The 19,517-nt window shown below is 41.2% G+C and overlaps 1 protein-coding gene across 1 annotated transcript; it reads right to left on the bottom strand.

The window, feature by feature from the left end:
• Nucleotides 1–5,744: 5,744 nt before the first annotated feature.
• ZSCAN23 (zinc finger and SCAN domain containing 23) lies at nucleotides 5,745–7,620 on the bottom strand. The gene is made up of 3 exons (XM_007449238.1): nucleotides 7,135–7,620; nucleotides 6,741–6,888; nucleotides 5,745–6,385 (listed from the first exon to the last, which is right to left on the bottom strand). The coding sequence occupies exons 1-3, from the start codon at nucleotides 7,540–7,542 to the stop codon at nucleotides 5,772–5,774; spliced, it is 1,170 nt and encodes a 389-aa protein (XP_007449300.1). The 5' UTR covers nucleotides 7,543–7,620; the 3' UTR covers nucleotides 5,745–5,771.
• Between the last annotated feature and the right edge of the window lie 11,897 nt (nucleotides 7,621–19,517).

Here is a 19,517-nt window from a genome sequence, read left to right as displayed (position 1 = left end):
CTCCCCTTGTTTTCCCTACCACACTCTTTAATGTTTTCTTAGCCACAGAAATTCACGTGGCACTTAGTTTTGTTTTGCAAAATTGCAAGGATCACATTATAGTAAAATACTTTTTAAAAGAGCTAAGCTTCTACGGAACAAATATGTAATCATGACCATTACTATACGGATTTTAATGAAAACTGAAAAACTGCTCAGGTAAATTCAGGTAAGGTATAAGAAACCATCTTTTAGCCTTAAGGATCCGTCAGCCGATGGACACCGGAGGGTGCTCCCTGCTGGTGAATCTATGTCTCCTTCGAGAAGCAAGTAGCCTGCACAGACCAGGCTCTGTACAGCATTTGTGTTCAGTTCTCTGCATCTCTGAAACGTCCGGAAGCACCGACACGGAAAAGGGAGTCGGATCCTGAGGGATCTATGTAAGGCAAGGGAGAAGAACCCAAGCCAGTCCTGGAGAAAGGGGGCAACACCCCAAACTCCAACCCCAAGGTCTTTGCAGAGGCACAGAGCATCCCGCGTGGGGAGGAGCCAGATACCCACCTATACCTGACCAGAGTCGGGAAGCATCGACGGAAACGGGATATTTGGGCTACAGCTCACACCAGGAACTGGAAATAAGTCACAACGCTTGACCGCATCTCTGCTGGCTCCTCAGCCGCCTCTCTAGGAAACTTGGAGGACCCGTTATCTCAGTGGTTGATCTGGCAACCTGGCACGCCTTCGCGTGCTTGGCTTCCTCCTAATGGCTCAGGCAGGAAAATCGACGAGGGCTCGTAACCTCTGGGGTCCAGCAGCCACTCAGTCTGGGCTAATATCTTTCTACTCCACTGAGGACACCTGGCCACTCTCACCGGATTCTCGCAACCCTAGGTTCCCTTAGGACCCGGTCCTCTGACGTCCCAGCCTTCAGGGTCCCTCTCCTACAGTCTGTTAAGGTACCAACTGTCAGTTAACTTCCAGGGTCAGAAGCAATAACCAACATCCACCTAAGGAAAGCGCCAACAAGAGGGGCAGAGGTCGGCTTGCTCCCCACTGTTTTAAATCTTTGCATAATCGGGTGCCTCTGAGTAACCTAACCACTGATTTAGTCAGTCTGGAGTGGGGCCCAGGCAACTGCACTTCAAACAGCCCAGGTGATTCTAATGCAGGTATACACCAAGAAACAGTGGCTTCATCATATAGCTAAGGTAGCTGACATGGAAATCTGGATGTGGGTCCAGAGAGACCTAAAAACATCACAGAGTAATTTATACACTGTGCTCTTCTCCCTGTTCTCCTTTTTATGGAAAGTACTAAAATGAGTGAGGAGCGAAGGCAGTGAGACTATTTTCACTGCTTGAGACTCCTGTACCTAAGACACTTGGAACAACTGAGATGGAGGAATTTCTAATAAGTACTGTGAAGATGAAGCACTTATCTTGGTAATGCTGTCTCTGCATCTATCTTATTTTTCCTTCTCTTTGGTCACCATTGTTGGCCAGAGTTTTGGTGTCTCATTTTGCTTTCTGTCTGATTCCTTTTTTTTTCAGTATGCGGGCCTCTCACCGTTGCGGCCTCTCCCCTTGCGGAGCACAGGCTCCGGACGCGCAGGCTCCGGACGTGCAGGTTCAGTGGCCATGGCTCACGGGCCCAGCCTATCCGCAGCATGTGGGATCTTCCCAGACCGGGGCACGAACCCGCGTCCCCTGCATCGGCAGGCGGACTCTCAACCACTGCGCCACCAGGGAAGCCCTGATTCCTTTTTATGTTCTTACATTTTGCCCATCCTTTTTCTCTTTCCATCCCATTTGTTTTTTGCAGATGTTGTTTGCAAATGTGTCTCAGGGCTCCAAGTCTAAGTGTCCATGAAACAACATATAATTCACGATGATCTTTGTTCATAGTTTTGTTTTAAAAAAACAATGTGATTAAAAACTAGAAAGATCACTATAAGTACTTAACCACTTGGGTTTCACTTTTCTCATGTAGGTATGAAGTGAGCGAAACTCCAAATTTTCTTTTTAAAGCTCAATATTCTCTGATTCTATAGTAAAAAGTTCCCATCACACACAAAAAATACTTTTGATGATTCTACACTGCTTATCAAACAAAGACTCAATGCATTAGGAAAGTGTTCAAGGCCCTCTCAATCTGGCCCTCACCTACAATCTCCCACTCACACACTTCTTTGCAGGAACTCCGTGACCCAAACTGGAAAACCCCTGGCTCTTGAGTATATCTTAAAATGGGGGTCTTGCCTCACCCTATTCCCTGTGCCAAAAACACTTTCCTCTGTCCTCCACCTCCCTCTGCAAAGAATCTACGTTTCTCTCAATTACTAATTCAACATTTAACCAATGACACATGTATATTCATATATATTTTATATTTCAAAATTCTTCCACAGAAAATACTTATATTTTATAATAATTTTGACCTATTTTTATTTTAAAATTTCCTCAGAGATAATTTTTGTCTTACTAGAAAAAAATAAAACAATCTTCTATAAATTATAACTATGGTTTTTAAAAGAAAAGTATTGTCAGATATAGAAAATAGGAGTCATTTCCAAATACAAAATATGGACAGAGACTTGATTCTCCTGTTATTCTGACCTTCAACTCAAAATTATAGTGAAAGAGAATCTTCAGGGCTCTATCTACAGCTCTAGGCAGGTTTTGGTTGCAAGATACTTAGCCATTTTTTGATGCAGTGTCCACTGTCCTAACAGTGCTCAAAGGGGTGCTGGACTATCCTTCAAGAACCAGTAAGGCTATTTAATTGGATTTGAATCAATATTTCTTACACCTTGCTCAACCATAAAACCAAAATCTGCTCTCTCAGACTGAACTTTTCAAGGGGATAGGGAGGGATGGATACTGGTCCAGGGAACACCTGAAATGAGATCAATACTAGAGACTTCATAGGCTGAATAAAAGGAGCCAGGGCGGAAAAGAGAGGAGAAGTGAGGGAAATTTAGAAATGTAAAAGGGAGACAACTAAGGACTTCTGGCCAGGAAGACTGGAATAATCACAGAAGAAGTCAAAGTCTACATGCCACTGTCTATAGGTTGAGACAAATATTATTTCTCACATAATGAGGAATGTGCATCCTAGATAAAAGAACTAGCATTAGAGAATTAGTACAATTAGTATCAGAAAACAAGGAAAGTTAGTTTGGTGAACTGTCAGTCATTTTAATTGTGTTAACCATCATTGCATTCTAAGCAGTACATCTGTCTCTACAGCATATATAATGTATTTTGTTTCTTGGCATTTTACCAGTTGTTGGGAAAATTGAGAATGTTTGAGAAGCTGTAAACAAAACAAAACAAAAAAACAGGCACAGAACAAACCAAATATCCAACCTTCAACCGCAAGTGTAAAAACTCAGTCCATTAGAAATTCGTCCTCTAAAATACTAATCTGTTCATATTTTAAATCTTTTAAGAGCTGATATAATTGAATTATCCAAACATACTGCTTCAGCATATTGGAGAAACATTTAAAATACTTATGAACTCAGATTGTAATAGTATATGTACTATATCACTATATGGAATATATATTTAACTTGAGAAGTCGAGTTTTTTTGAGAAGTTGATTTTATTTCAAACTTATATCTACTATATTTTCCTTAATTTCATCCTAAAATCCCTATGTATTTCTCTTGGATATAATTTAAATCTCAAGACAATAAAATATACTCTTGAGGACATTTAAGACTTTTTTTCTTCTAAGATTGTTGATAATACCTACAATTAGTCACAAGTAGTGACACAAATAGTTTGAAATGTTAGGTCTGAGAATATATAACAGAACAAAATACATGAAACTGAAAAATATGACCTATCACTTCTCCATTCTCCACAGAAGCATTATGTGTAATTCTAGTCATGCAAACCTTGTTTCCTAGCTCATGTGGAAGTTGTTAGCTTTCAAATAGAAAGTGTTTGACTTGGACTAAACTGGGAGAAGAATGAAACAATATATAACATTTTGAAGTAGTGATTTTTCCTCTGTAGGAGTATGTTGAACTATGGAGCACCAACAAATGAGACATTGTCAACTTGTAAATAGAATAAGGAAGCCCTCTGTTATAATGCAGAAATCTCTAAAGATTATATTGTTTCATGAAAACAATAAGGTGTAGAAGAATATAAATAGTATGCCATCGTTCTGTGTAACAAGGGAATAAGATTATATATTCATATTTTCTTGTACTTACATAGAGAAACACTGAAAGATACATAAGAAACTAGTAAATGACTGCCTATAAGGGAAAGATAGCGACCTTTTTTCAGTGTTGTTTTGATATTAGAACCAGGTCAAGAAAGAATTTTTTTAAAAAACTCCTTCTAAGTAAATTAAAATTTAAAGTTAAAAATAATCACTCACTACAAAAAAAAATAAAATGCCTCAAATGAGAGATAAGTGGGAGGAATCTTTCCTGGAATTCCACTGTAAATTAAATAGGCTGTACATTTATTGAAACATATAGATGGGAGGGTTTGTTGAGCTAAAAAGCAAAACCTCAGTGCCTTATAAGTGCTCTAAATTCTATATTGCAATACAGTGCTTCCAGTGGCTTAGTAGAAAGAGCATTGCACTAGGAATTAGGAGAGAGGGTTTTAGTTCCAGCTCCATTAACTAGCTGTATGATCTTACACAGTCACTTCCTAGAGCTTCTGTTTCCGTATCTGTCAAATAAGGGCACGCAGAAGTGATCTCTGAGGTTCCTCAGAGCATTTCTATTACTCTTAAGTTACCTGTGTGTGTATTTGGTATTCCAATCCAGATTGTTATCACCATAGATTTTTCATTTTTTTGGTCTCCTGGCCTTAGTATAAAGTTTTTTAACACTCAGTCAGTGTTAAGGGAAAGAAATCTTTTTATGTATGACCTTGATAATAATCAATAGGTAGTGCTGAGAGGCATGGAGGTTATAAAAAGCAATCAACATGCAAGACTGATCATGCTTTTCTGTCTACTTTTGTATATGTTTGAAATTTTCCATAACAAATGTTTAAATAAAGAAAAACCCCAAAATGCTCATAAGTCACAGGAAAAATACAATGAGGGCTATATTTTCACAATAAAGATCTGAAGTGAGCTATCAGATTTTTAGCTAAGTGTCTTGGTCTTTGCAAAATTTAAAATCATGAGCAATATTTGTTATGACTAGCTACTGTGCTACTAATAACATATGGTTGCTTCAATACCTTGGTTCCTAAACTGAAGGCTGAATTACTAAACCTCTACAGGGAGAAGCCTTCTGTATATTTATGGGAGGATTCATCTGCCCCCTTTTGTAGGTTAAAAGCAAATTATCCTATCTTATGTGAATGGAAACTAATCTAATAGTTTATATTACAGATTTTACTGCAATTATTTTTTAATTAATTTTTAAATACTCAGTGAACTACCTTTGACATTTTGTATTCAGGCTGCATATAATTTTTAAGACTTTTTTTTTTAAAGTTTTTAGAAACTAGGATGAAGGAGTTTTCCTGGGACAGATGTGTGTGAGCCTATGTTGATGAAGTCAACACAATATTCAGTATTGCAAAGTATGGATGTCACTGACCAAAGAGATTCCGACAGATATATTTAAGATATTATGCGCCTCTCAGCATAAAAATAAGAACGTTTTCACTGGTCTTCCTTGGAGCTTCCTATACTAGAGGATTAATCTCTTATTGTTCTCTCAGAGACAAAGTAAGAACCAGGACCCTTGCTACCATGCCTAGTGGTCTGACATCATGAAATTTTGCCCTACCTGTTCCAAGGAGCTAGCTGGATTCAGCCACAGGGTGGACTTTCCAATGCTGGACAAGGTTGCAGTGGTAACTGAAGTTCTTGCCACATTCCTCACATTCATAAGGTCTTTCTCCAGTGTGAATTCTCTGGTGCTTAATGAGGACAGAACGTCGACTAAAGCTCTTACTGCACTGACTGCACTGGTAAGGTTTCTCCCCCGTGTGGATCCTGAGGTGATGGAAAAGCCCAGCGTTCTGGCTGAAGGCTTTACCACAAACGCTGCACTGGTAGCGCTTCTCCCCAGTGTGGAGTCTCTGGTGCTGGAAGAGGCCTGACCGCTGGCTGAAGGCCCGCCCACATTCATCACACTCATAGGGCTTCTCGCCTGTGTGCGTTCTCTGGTGCTCGATGAGGATGGAATTCTGGGTGAAGCTTTTCCCACATTCACCACAGATATAGGGTCTCTCCACTGAAGAGCTTACCCGTTGCCTTTCCCATCTGCCTTCGTGGTCACAGGTCTCTCCACACTTAGGCACTGGAATAATATCACCATTCAATTTTTCAGGTACTTCCACACGAGATTTCGCTTCTTTAGACAGATCCCTCTCTGTGGCTAACTCCACATTCCAAGTCCCAGCCTCATCATCTGAAATAATAAATGGATGGCATGAATGTTATGTTTCCAAAGAAGAAAGAAAAAAACTGGTCAGGAGAGTGGGTGGAAAGGGACAAGCAACACATTTTCTGTTTACTTTCCCACTCTCAACAATTATACCAGGACTTCAGGAGAAGATGCCGTGTATCGTAACTGCTTGCTTACTGTCTGCGTTTCCCACCAGACTGTAAACTTCCTGAGGGCAGGAACCACGTCTACCTTCCTCATCACTGCTTCCCCCGTACCCAGCTCAGTGCCTGGCATACAGCAGACACTAAGTAAATGTGCTCAATCAATGACCATTCAGGGAATAAGTTAGGCTTCCTGAGGAAATTCTAATCCTCACCAATCTCCTGAACTGGGCACACGCCTCCCAAGTTCCACTGAGGCTGCTCTTCCAAGGTTTGGAGCTGGCTACCAGACGACTCCTGGGCTGCTCCTAGAGTTGCTTTCTCCTTCACAAGCTCTTCCTGTTCATGATCATGGGCTGGGACCTGGTAAAAACCAAGGACAGTTAGGAACCAAATATCAGAGAAGACATTGCAAGGCCTTCTCAGGACCAGTGGATAGGAAAAGGCGGCTCAAGAAACTGGCAAAAAAAACAAGGCAGAGAGATGAAGAGCCTATTACAGATCAAGTTAGGCATAAAGAAATCCATCTTTTCCTCCTCCTCCTCTTACTGCACTGAAACCCCATGCTTGATCATACAAGTACAAACCCCTGTTCCCCCACCTTCCCACCTGCTCTCCTGGTTCATCCAGCTCTCTCTCCAAATCCTCCAGCACAGTTACCGCCTCCTCTCCACTCACTGGGCGGTGCTCTCTCACCCAGGCCTGGAGCTCCTCGGGCAGGATGGTCAGGAACTGCTCCAGCACCAGCAGCTCCAGGATCTGCTCCTTGGTGTGCATCTCTGGTCTCAGCCACTGATGGCAGAGTTCCCGGAGTCTTCGAAGAGCCTCTCGGGGCCCAGGTGTCTCCTGGTAGCAGAATTGCCTGAAGCGTCTACGAAAGATCTCTCTGGTGTGAGGATTATCTCTTGACAGGCCAGATTCTTGCCCATAGGCATGGTCTCCCTCTTCCTCTTTCACTTTCACTGCTTTAAGTCCCTCCTGCATCTCTGGAGTCTGAAGGGCCAAGGCTGTGGTCATTTGAGGTTTAACTGTTCAGAAAAAGAATCTATTCTTGATAATTCCCCCTTGATCTTTTCTTCTGGAAATCCCAAAATCTAAAAAATAATTTGCAGGGAAAAAAAGTATTAAAATGTAGAAAATCTTTTCTGCTGGTAGGCACTGGGAGTATTTATACTAAAATCAGTAACTTCGTCTAATGAAGAACATAAATGCATGATTAATAAGGACTATGCAAATACCGATGAATATAGGAAGGCAAACAAAACCAAAACAACACCACCACCACCCCGAGTTTTATTGAAGGAAGGGACCATTTTGATCATCCTGAATGAATCAGCTCAAATAAATCAGCTTGGATGTACTGGGTTTCCATTTGAATGGCAAGATACTGGACTCATAGTCAGTTTTTAGTTGAATGGGGGTAAAGAAACACTTTGGGCCCAAGTGGTCACAGACACTAAGAATCAAGGAGAGAAAGGAAAGAAAAAGGAGGTGGAATGGAAAGTAAAGAAGATAAAAAGACACAATGAGGAGCAAAAAAAAATGTGCTTGGGGAAGAGAAGCAGAGTCCTTCGCATCAGGTGAGGTGTGGAGGAAAAAGATGTATGCTTAGAGTGGGGAAGATCTGGGATTGAGACTGATCTTCCAGGTACTCCCTCCACAGTCTTGGGCTTCATCTTTTGAGCCTTAGTCTACTCAATCTGTAAAATAGGGATCCTAAAGCCAACCTTGTCTACCTTTCTAGGTTGATATAGAAATAAAATAAGATCACAGAAAAAGAGCACAAAGAAGCTGGCAGTTTGGTAAACTCAAAAGTATTATAAATTACCACTATTGTTATTTTTCTTATAAATTTTATTGACAGATTAAATGAATATCCTAGTGATCTAAACACTAAGGTGAAAGAATCAGAAAGTAGTCAACTGGAGTGGTCCTGGTCCATAGATATTAAAATGAAGGAAATATTAGTTCTAATATTTTTAAAACACAGAACTTTAGCTCTTTCTTGCTCTTCAATTTCTTGGAAATTGTTTCTCTTTGAAGTTCCTTGAGGATGGAGAGTGGGCAATCGTATGTAAAATAAAATAAGCTCTAATAAAGAGACAAACGTCTATGACCACTTAAATCTTAATCAGGATAGTAATTAATGAAGGCAATTTTCTGAAAGAAAAATAATTATGTGACCTAATGATTTCCAAGCACCATTTTTTTTCTAGTACATACTTTATTTATTTTTAAACATCTTTATTGGAGTATAATTGCTTTACAATGTTGTGTTACTTTCTGCTGTATAACAAAATGAATCAGCTATATGCATACGTATATCCCCATATCCCCTCCCTCTTGCGTCTCCCTCCCACCCTCCCTATCCCACCCCTCTAGGTGGTCATAAAGCACCAAGCTGATCTCCCTGTGCTACGTAGCTGCTTCCCACTACCTATCTATTTTACTTTTGGTAGTGTATATATGTCAATGCTACTCTCTCACTTCGTCCCAGCTTACCCTTCCCCCTCCCCGTGTCCTCAAGTCCATTCTCTACGTCTGCGTCTTTATTCCTGTTCTGACCCTAGGTTCATCAGAACCAGTTTTTTTTAGATTCCATATATATGTGTTAGCATATGATTTTCTCTTTCTGACTTACTTCACTCTGTATGACAGACTCTAGGTCCATCCACCCTACTACAAATAATTCAACTTTGTTTCTTTTTATGGCTGAGTATTCCATTGTATATATGTGCCACATCTTCTTTATCAATTCATCTGTCGATGGACACTTAGGTTGCTTCCACATCCTGGCTATTGTAAATAGCACTGCCGTGAATATTGCGGTACATGACTCTTTTTGAATTATGGTTTTCTCAGGGTATATGCCCAGTAGTGGGATTGCTGAGTCATATGGTAGTTCTATTTTTAGTTTTTTAAGGAACCTCCATACTGTTCTCCATAGTGGCTGTATCGATTTACATTGCCACCAACAGTGCAAGAGGGTTCCCTTTTCTCCACACCCTCTCCAGCATTTCTTGTTTGTAGATTTTTTGATAATGGCCATTCTGACTGGTGTGAGGTGATATCTCATTGTAGTTTTTTTGCGGTCCGCGGGCCTCTCACTGTTGTGGCCTCTCCCGTTACGGAGCACAGGCTCTGGACGCGCAGGCTCAGCGGCCATGGCTCCTGGGCCCAGCCGCTCCGCAGCATGTGGGATCTTCCCGGACTGGGGCACGAACCCATGTCCCCTGTATCGGCAGGTGGACTCCCAACTGCTGCGCCACCAGGGAAGCCCCCTCATTGTAGTTTTGATTTGCATTTCTCTAATGATTAGTGATTCTGAGCATCCTTTCATGTGTTTGTTGGCAATCTGTATATCTTCTTTGGAGAAATGTCTGTTTAGGTCTTCTGCCCATTTTTGGATTGGGTCGTTTGTTTTTTTGATATTGATCTGCATGAGCTGCCAAGCACCATTTTTGGGTAGAGGCTTTCAAACTTATTTTACCAGGACCCTCAGTAAGAAACACGGTATATTATGACCAGAACACACATACATGTGCTTATGAATACGTTTGTGCATGTGTGAGATACACATATACAAATAATTTTTTTACAAAATACTATGTACCCTTACATTATGTGATATATACTCTTATTTTTTAAATCCTATTTCATAAAATGAAAAAACAAAAAACCCTGGTCATAGCCCACTACATAGATTTCACGACCCACAAAGGGATAATGACCTGTAGTTTTTAAATGTTTTTCTTTTAATTTTAAGTAAAATTATTGTAATTCACTGTAAAAATAACCCTACACTATTCTTAAGTATTGGCATACATCGCAAAATTTAAAAAACCAAGGGTAGATTATTTAAATTATAAGTGAACACTGATCATACTACAACTAGAAGAAAAGTTAAATTCATATTGACATTATTGGTTATAATTATCAAAGACAAAAAAAACCACATTGGTGTGGAACAGCATCCTTCTGGATAACCTGTGAACATTATCCGCTCACAAATTTCTAACATCTTTGGCTTGCTTGACTTCTATAGACCACCCTAGGAAGAATGGAGAGGGTTTTTACTCAAAAGATAGGATCCCTGAGTTCATGTTTTCCCCCAGCTCACCACCATTCTGACCACCACATTATCTTTTTCTGTCAGAACTTTTCATATTCCACTCATTCATTGAGCAAATATTTACTCAGAGCCTACCACATTCCAGGTACTGTTCTAGGCTACAAACAAAAAAAATTTCTCATCTCAAAGAGTTTACATTTTTATAGCAATATAATAATAGCTGACATTTATAGTGCTTTTAATTTACCAGACACTGTTTTGGATGCTTTACATATATTAACTCAATCCTGAAAGCAACTATGAGTAAGGTACTATTATTACCCCCATATTGCAGATGAGAAAACTGAGGCACAAAGAGTTTAAGTCATTCATGCAGTGCTTCACAGGTAGTAAGTGGTGAGGCTGCAATCCAAACCCAGCAAAGCTAACTCTAGAATTTATAGTCTCAATCACTACACCATTCTCTCTCCTCTATGTGGGGGTAAGAAGGGGACAGGATGAGGAAAGGGGGCCATAGGAGACAGACAATAATTATATATCAAGTAGTGATAAATGCTATATAGAAAAATAAAGGTAAAGGAGATAGGCAGTAAGGGAGAAGAAAGGTCTCTATTTTATGTGGGGTAGTCAAAGCCTTGTTGACAAGCCGTTATTTGAGCAGAGACCTGAAGTAAGTGAGGAGCAAGTCACATGACTATCTGGAGAAAGACTGTTCCATGCAAAGGAAACACTGAGTTCTTGGAGGTAGAAGCATGCCTGCATTTTTCAAGGGACAGTAAGTTGACCAATGTGGCTAGAATAGAGGAAGCAAACAAGACAGGAACAGGTGAAGTTAAGTTAGGAACAGACCATGAAAAGCCATTGTAAGGGCTCTGCCTCATACTTTAAGAGATGAGGAGGAGGTTTTGAGCAGAGGGGTGATAAAATTTTATTCAATTTTAATATAAAAACAGAACTGGCTGCTGTGACAATAGACCATTGGGAAAAGCAGATGCAGGAAGAGAAGCTACAGTAATAATCTAGGGGAGAGATGATGGTAGCATGAACCATGGTCTGCTGAGCTTGTTCTAGGGTGAGAAATTTGGGGGGTACAAATATCAAATAGGTAAATTAAGAATATGTGCTCTCACATTACTTGGTTAACCCAGCATGGGTTCAAAGAATTAAACAACCGCTTGTTTTCTCAACCTTCCAGGCCCCTGAAAAAATATCTTCTTCCTATCTGCTGCCTAACCACCTTGGTTTCAAGTCAAAGTTTTTCTATTCACAGACAATGCAGCTGAAGATTTGAGCTCTGCCAATAGAAAATCATTTCTGGTATATGGTGTTTCAAATCTTTACTCAGTTTCACTAAGATCAATTTCCCTCCATTCTCTGTATATCCTAGGTTCCCTTTTGCTTTCCCTCCACTGAATTTGCTTTTATCTGGTGGCCTGAATACCCAGGTCTTCACACCAGCATATCTTAGTTCTTTGAAGCCACTGTCTCTGAAAGGCTTCCCAAGTTTTTTTTTTAAATAACCCTGCCCTCCTGGTCACAAGCATACAGCTACTAATCTCCCATCCAGGATCACCACCCTGTGATGTATATGCCAGGTATATAATTAGCATAATAATCTCCCCTACCTTAAAATATACACCTGCATTTTAAAGCTGGTTTCTCCTAGAGCCTTGGCAAGCTCAACACCCTTAAATCTACATCATTCCTGTGGAGCAATGCTCTTTACCAAGGATATGCATGTAGTGAAGACAAAGCAGCACACAATGCAAAGGTGCCTTCATCATAATACATCCCCCTACCCTCACTTCTGATGTCACCATCTGTGGCTCCTTACTACCTATCCCAAACTCTCAAGCCTGGCTAAAGACCAATTACACTTCTAGCTTCCACTGTCTGGCCCCACTCTTGTTTTCCTATATCCCACATGCAGAAACTGCCAGCTCTACTTAGGCATTTCTTTAACCAGGCTTTTCTCATCCTTGTTCCATGTCACTGGTCTTGCCTTCTGCATTATTCAAACCCTACCCGATCTCTGCAGTTTGATTAAAATCTCACATCCTCCCTGACGTCTTCCTCATCCATCCCAGTCTACTCTTATTAAAACAAACCAAAAAACCCCAAAAGTACAGAATTTAGAATTCCTTCACCAAGTTCTACTCCTGAGAAACAGACACTGGTAAAAATTGGAATGTATCCTTTCTATGTGCCTGCAATCACACACACACACACACACACACACACACACACACACACACACACACGACATAGCTCATATTTTTCCTATTAACTAAGCTAAGTAGAAGATAGTATGAGGCAGCAGAGAACATAGATAGGCAGATCTGGTTGTGAATTCTGACTTACTAACAGTGTGATCTTGGGCAAGCTACCTGATTGATTTTTCTGAGCCTCAATCTCCTCATGTATGCAATGAGGACAACTACCTTGCAAAGTCGTTGAGAGAATTAAATGAGATAATGCTTATAAGGTGGTTTTGCACAAAGGGCACAGCACATATGAAACATGCCAATTAACCTAACCTTTTATTGAGATAATGTACAATTTAATGTACAATTTTTGGTACAAGGGTGGCTTGATCAACAGCTGCTACCTAACTTTAGGGCCAAGACTCATCTTTTCTATTGCTCAAAGCACCACACCAGTGAGTGGGTGGGGAAACACATGTACACACACAAAAGAAATGGCTGTTTCATCAGGTTTGCAGACACTCTGACAGACTTACATGTCTTCAGGTATATACCTCTCTCTAATCTTAAATCCTAACTAGAAGTTCAGGATTACTAAGGTAGAAAAGGGGTAGGACCAGATTCAAATAAGGGAACTCACTTCCTGGGTTGTGAGTGTAAAGCTAATACAGAGAAAAAAAGAGAGTCAGCATAGCAAAGGGTTTAAGAAAATAGACTCTGAAGCCAGACTCCCTGGATTTGAATCCTGACTACACCCCTTACCAGCTGTATCAACTGGGGTGAGTTACTTAATCTCACCTTCTTCCTGGACCTTAAATAAAGGGGGGAGGAGGGAGAAGTTCCATACCACCAGTGCCTACCTCATAGAGTTATGAAAAGCAAGTAAGTTAATATTTGGAAAGTGCTTTGAACAGTGCTGGCTGACACATAACTGCTATTTAAATATTCGTGTTTTTTTTTTTAAATCAACAGGTGGTAAGAGCCTGTACACTCTTGAGTGAATCAGACTAAGAGTGCCTGTTGCATGTTATAAAACTATCCTTGCTCGTTGTTTAAAATAAGCCCCCAGTCGAGAATGGTAGACGGGAAAATAGAAACCATCCCGGATATCCGAATCTACCCTTACCCTTAGATGCGGGGAAGGAGAGTTCCGAGGGGCACGGGGGCTAGGACGGAGTGGTTGAAGGGCTCAGGAACAGACGAAGGGGATGGGGGTGGGGGCAAGGACGCTGACTCAGTTAACGGGGCCCTTCTAGTTTCGGGGGCAGCCTCCTCTGCCCCTCGACTGTCCGGCCAAGCTCTGGCCAAGAAGACCCGCTGCCTCCTCCCCACGCCCAGTCCAGAGTCGCAGCGCACAGCCCGGACCTTCCGAAGGCCCTGCGGCAGCCGGACTCCGAAGCTCACCGGGTAGCCGTGGCACCACCTCTGAATCCTTGACAACCGCAGCCCGGATAATGATAGACTACAAAGGCCGGAAGTGCGTCACACCGTCTCTCTCCGGGGGAACAGCGGTTCTGGCCGCGTTCGTTCTAGTAAGCCCGGAGGTTTTCACACCTCTGTGGTCGCCACGCTGAATCCCCTTTCAGGCGTAGTGAGGCGCTAAGTGTCATAGTCTCTTCCAAGGGGGTTAATATACAGTAATAACCGCTAATATAATGTTTTACGCATACTAACTCATTTACACATGCTAACTCACTCTACATTAACAGTTCTGTGAGTTCGGTATAATTATCCCCATTTAGCAGATGAGGAACCTAAAGCACATTCCTTCTACATTTATCAGTTGCAAAGAAAGTTTCCTGCAAAGAAAGTTTTTGTGCACTTTACTTTCTCGCACAAGATATTCCAGGCTCATTTTACACTTTTTCTGCCTTAGACCTGGAATCCACCATTGCTCCATGAAGCTATGGTTCCTTTTAATGGAGAATAATATACAGAGACCAGGATATAGATTTTGAAAAATAGATAAGCTCATTGCTACTGGGATAGGTCATTGCTTCTAGGCCCTATCAGTGGACCTTAGAGCTGGAATAAAATATACATATGATAGGGATTTTATAAGATATTTCCAATTCAAATACAACTTCACAGATTTTTTTTTTTCATTTTCACCATTGCACATTTGATTTTCCTTTCTTCCACAGTGAACACCCTGGTTACCAGCAGCATCAATATATTCACTCAATTTGCTCTTACAATCTTTTTTTTTTAATTTTCAAAATTAAAATATCAACATCACTAGAAACAACACACCTACTATGTACAGTTCAAAATTTCTTTGCTTGCTTTATTTGTTCTTGAATTGTATCCCATTAAGGGAGTATAGTTAAGAGTACATATACATACCTTATTTGAATTATTTTCTCTGTGTAGTTATGTTATAAACTTGATATACAGTTAGTCATTTGTTTCTGTTTTAATTTCAAGATTTGCTTTCCTTTCATCTTTTTCATTTCCTTTCTGAACATGCAAAACAGTTCAAAATCAAAATTATATAAAAAGATATATTCAGAGTTTTGCTTCCATCCCTAATTCCTTTATCTTATATATACTCTTGTTCCATTTTCATTAGTTTTAAATGTATCCTTTCCTTCCTACTTCCTTCTCTCATCCCTTCCCTTCCTTCCTTCCTTTTACAAAAATAAGCGTTTACCCTTTTACCACTATAAATTATATAATACATACTCTTTTGCATCTTGCTTTATAACAATAGAATAACCTGGAAATTATTCTAAATCTGTTCATAGAAATATTCCTCTTTTTCTCTTTTTGTTTTTGTTTTTGTAATTTGCTACTTTTACCAAAACTTTATTTTATTCAAGTATGGTTGATTTACAGTGTTGTGTTAGTTCCTGGTGTACAGCAAAGTGATTCAGCTATACATATATATATAATAGTTTGCATCTGCTAATCCCAAACTCCCACTCCATCCCTCTGCCACCCTCCCCCTTAGCAACCACAATTCATTCTCCATGTCTCTGAGTCTGAGTCTGTTTCTGTTTCGTAGATAAGTTCATTTGTGTCATATTTTAGATTCCACGTGTAAGTGATATCATATGGTATTTGTGTTTCTCTTTTTGACTTCCTTCATTTAGTATGATAATCTCTAGGTGCATCCAAGTTGCCGCAAATGGCATTCTTTCATTCTTTTTTATGGCTAAGTAGTATTCCATTGTATTTATACACCACATCTTTTTATCCATTCATCTGTCAATGGACACCTGGGTTGTTTCCATAGTGCTGCTATGAGCATAGGGGTGCATGTATCTTTCTGAATTACAGTTTTGTCCCGATATATATCCAGGAGTGGAATTGCTGGATCATACGGCAGCTCGATTTTTAGTTTTTTGAGGAATCTCCATACAGTTCTCCATAGTGACTGCACCAACTCACATTCCCACCAACGGTGCAGGAGGGTTCCCTTTTCTCCACACCCTCTCCAGCATTTGTTATTTGTAGACTTTAAAAAATATATATTTATTTATTTGGTTGCGCTGGGTCTTAGTTGTGGCATGTGGGCTCCATAGTCGTGGCATGTGGGCTCCATAATCATGGCAGGCGGGCTCCCTAGTTGCGGCTCACGGGCTCCCTAGTTGCGGCTCACAGGTTCCCCAGTTGTGGCATGCGAACTCTTAGTTGCTGCATGCACGTGGGATCTAGTTCCCTGACCAGGGATCAAACCCAGGCCCCCTGCATTGGGAGCACGAAGTCTTAACCACTGTGCCACCAGGGAAGTCCCTGTAGACGTTTTAACGATGACCATTCTGATGGGTGTGAGGTGGTACCTCATTGTAGTCTTGAGCTACATTTCTCTAATAATTAGCGATGTTGAGTATCTTTTCATGTGCCTACTGGCCATCTCTATGTCTTCTTTGGAGAAATGTCTATTTAGGTCTGCTGCCCATTTTTTATTGGGTTGTCTGTTTTCTTGTTATTGAGCTGTTTATGCACTTTGGAAATGAATCCCTTGTCGGTCGCATCACTTGCAAATACTTTCTCCCAGTCTGTAAGTCGTCTTTTCATTTTGTCTATGGTTTCCTTTGCTGTGCAAAAGCTTATAAGTTTGATTAGGTCCCATTTGTTCACCTTTGCTTTTATTTCTATTGCCTTGGGAGACTGACCTAAGAAAACATAGGTATGATCTATGTCAGAGAATGCTTTGCCTATGTTCTCTTCTAGGATGTAATTTGTTTCTAATAATTATGGTTTTAAAAAAATGGAAAGGGCTCTAAGTTAACTGAGTGAGAAAGTAACTTGGGTCTCAGAGATCCTGACATTTACTGAGAACCTATGATGGGCCATTCACTGTGCTTGGCACATTTAGAAGCTGATGCATTTAAAGAGTTTAGGACTGTGCCTGGCTTTGTAAAAGGGAGCTCTCCTGCCTCTCATCTTCGGTATTGGGAGGAAATCATTATGGCCATGGGTGACATACGAACACTTAGCGGGTGGGGAATAATTAAGTGCTTCTGGGCACTTCCCAGGTGCCAGGCACTGTTTTAAGTGCTTTGCATTTGTTTAATCTCACAAAAGTCCTAGAAGGTAGGTGCTGTTGTTATCAACCTCATATTATAGATGAGGAAGCAGAAGCGGAGAGAGATTGAGTAACTCTCCCGTGGCCACACAGTTAAGTACCAAGTCAGAGACTGAATCTCTAGCCTGGCTCCAGCATCCGTGAGCTGCAGCATCTTGTCTATTTTTGACCTCAGAGGAGTCATGAGGACAAGAGGAGACTGGTGAAGACTCCAGAGGGTTCCCTGAGAACAGATCTCTCTGAGATCAGGGAAGGTCCTGAGGGGAATAGATGCAAAGTTGGGTTATTGATTTCCAACTACACAAAGATGCAGGAGAGAAACTTGAGGGTCTTTTTTTTTTTTAATAAATTTATGTATTTATTTATTTTTGGCTGCGTTGGGTCTTCGTTGCTGCGCGCGGGCTTTCTCCAGTTGCGGCGAGCGGGGGCCACTCTTCGCTGCGGTGTGCGGGCTTCTCATTGTGGTGGCTTCTCTTGCTGCGGGGCACGGGCTCTAGGCACATGGGCTTCAGTAGCTGTGGCACGCAGGCTCAGTAGTTGTGGCTTGTGGGCTCTAGAGCGCAGGCTCAGTAGTTGTGGCGCACGGGCTTAGTTGCTCCCCGGCATGTGGGATCTTCCCGGACCAGGGCTCGTGTCCTCTGCATTGGCAGGGGGACCTCTAACCACTGCGCCACCACGGAAGCCCCCGACTTGAGGGTCTTTAACTGACATTCTCCAGGGGGCTTCAGTAGCTGTGGCGCGCAGTCTCAGTAGTTGTGGCTTGTGGGCTCTAGAGCGCAGGCTCAGTAGTTGTGGCGCACGGGCTTAGTTGCTCCCCGGCATGTGGGATCTTCCCGGACCAGGGCTCGTGTCCTCTGCATTGGCAGGGGGACCTCTAACCACTGCGCCACCACGGAAGCCCCCGACTTGAGGGTCTTTAACTGACATTCTCCAGGGGCTGCAGGGAGCGGCCTGAGGCTACGTTTGTCTCATAAGGCTTTCATGGCCCTGAAGCAGAAGTGGTGTGAGGATACAGGTCTGGAGAGGGAAGACTCAATTCCATTTAAACTGGGACTGGAGACAGTTAAACTCTATGAGAGACAGTTCTTGTTCTCAGCTTGCTCTTTGGTTTTTTGCTGTAAGTGTGTTTGAAGATGCCTGGTCACGGTTTGGGGTGTCTTGGAGGAGAGGGTTCGTTTCTGGGGCAACCCTCTCTGCTTCGGGAGTCCTGGCCGCCTCCCACCTCCCCGCGGGAGGCAGCGCTGAGCCCTCTTTTTCTCTTTACAGTGGTATAGTACTCCATTGTGTAGATGTACCATTATTTTTTCAACCAGTCCCTTAGGGATGGGTATTTGGATTGTTTCCAATATTTTGGTTTAACAAATAATGCTGCAATGAACAATGAAGAGAGGAGATGAGAGAAGTGTCTTTGTAAGGGTTGTATCATTTTGCACTTTCAACAGCAATGTGAGATAGTGCCTGTTTTCACACTGCCTCCCCAACTCTATGTTTTCAGGCTTTTGAATGTTGCCAATATGATAGGTCATTAGGTATTTGTTAAGAAACCAGAAACTGAAAGCTGAAATCCCTGTTAAAAATGAATTCACAGTGTGAAGTGTTGGCAAGGATTATGGAGCAATGGAAATTTTCATACACTGTTGATGAGAGTGTAAATTGGCAACAACATTTTTGGGAAATTCTTTGGTATATCTGCTGAAGTTGAACATATGCATATTCTATGACCCAAGCGTTTCACTTCTAGTTATATTGCTGCCAGAAATGCATATATATTTACATCTAAAGACACACTTTAGCAGCATTTTTTATAGCTCTAAACTGGAAACAACCCAAAATTCTATTAAGAATAAGATTGGTACAAAAAAGGAAATTTATTCATACAATGAAATACTATGCAATGAAAATGAATGAACTACAGCTACAAGCCACAGTGATAAATTTCACAAATGTAATAATGAGTGAAAGAAGCCAGACACAAAAAGATACATACTTCATGATTCCATTTATATAAAGTTCAAAACAGGCAAAACTAATATGTGTTAGAAGTCACAATAGGGAGTAGGAAAGGAATAGTTTGGGAGGGAGCGCAACTGGGGTCTTCTGGGGAACTGGTAATGATCTATTTTTTGATGTCGGTGGTGATTATGTGGGTGGTTTCACTCTGTGAATTTCATTTAGCTGTACA

The sequence above is a fragment of the Lipotes vexillifer genome, unplaced genomic scaffold (assembly GCF_000442215.2).
Source record: "Lipotes vexillifer unplaced genomic scaffold, Lipotes_vexillifer_v1.1 scaffold657, whole genome shotgun sequence".
NCBI classification, from domain to species: domain Eukaryota; kingdom Metazoa; phylum Chordata; class Mammalia; order Artiodactyla; family Lipotidae; genus Lipotes; species Lipotes vexillifer.
This window is presented reverse-complemented; position numbering and strand designations above follow the sequence as displayed.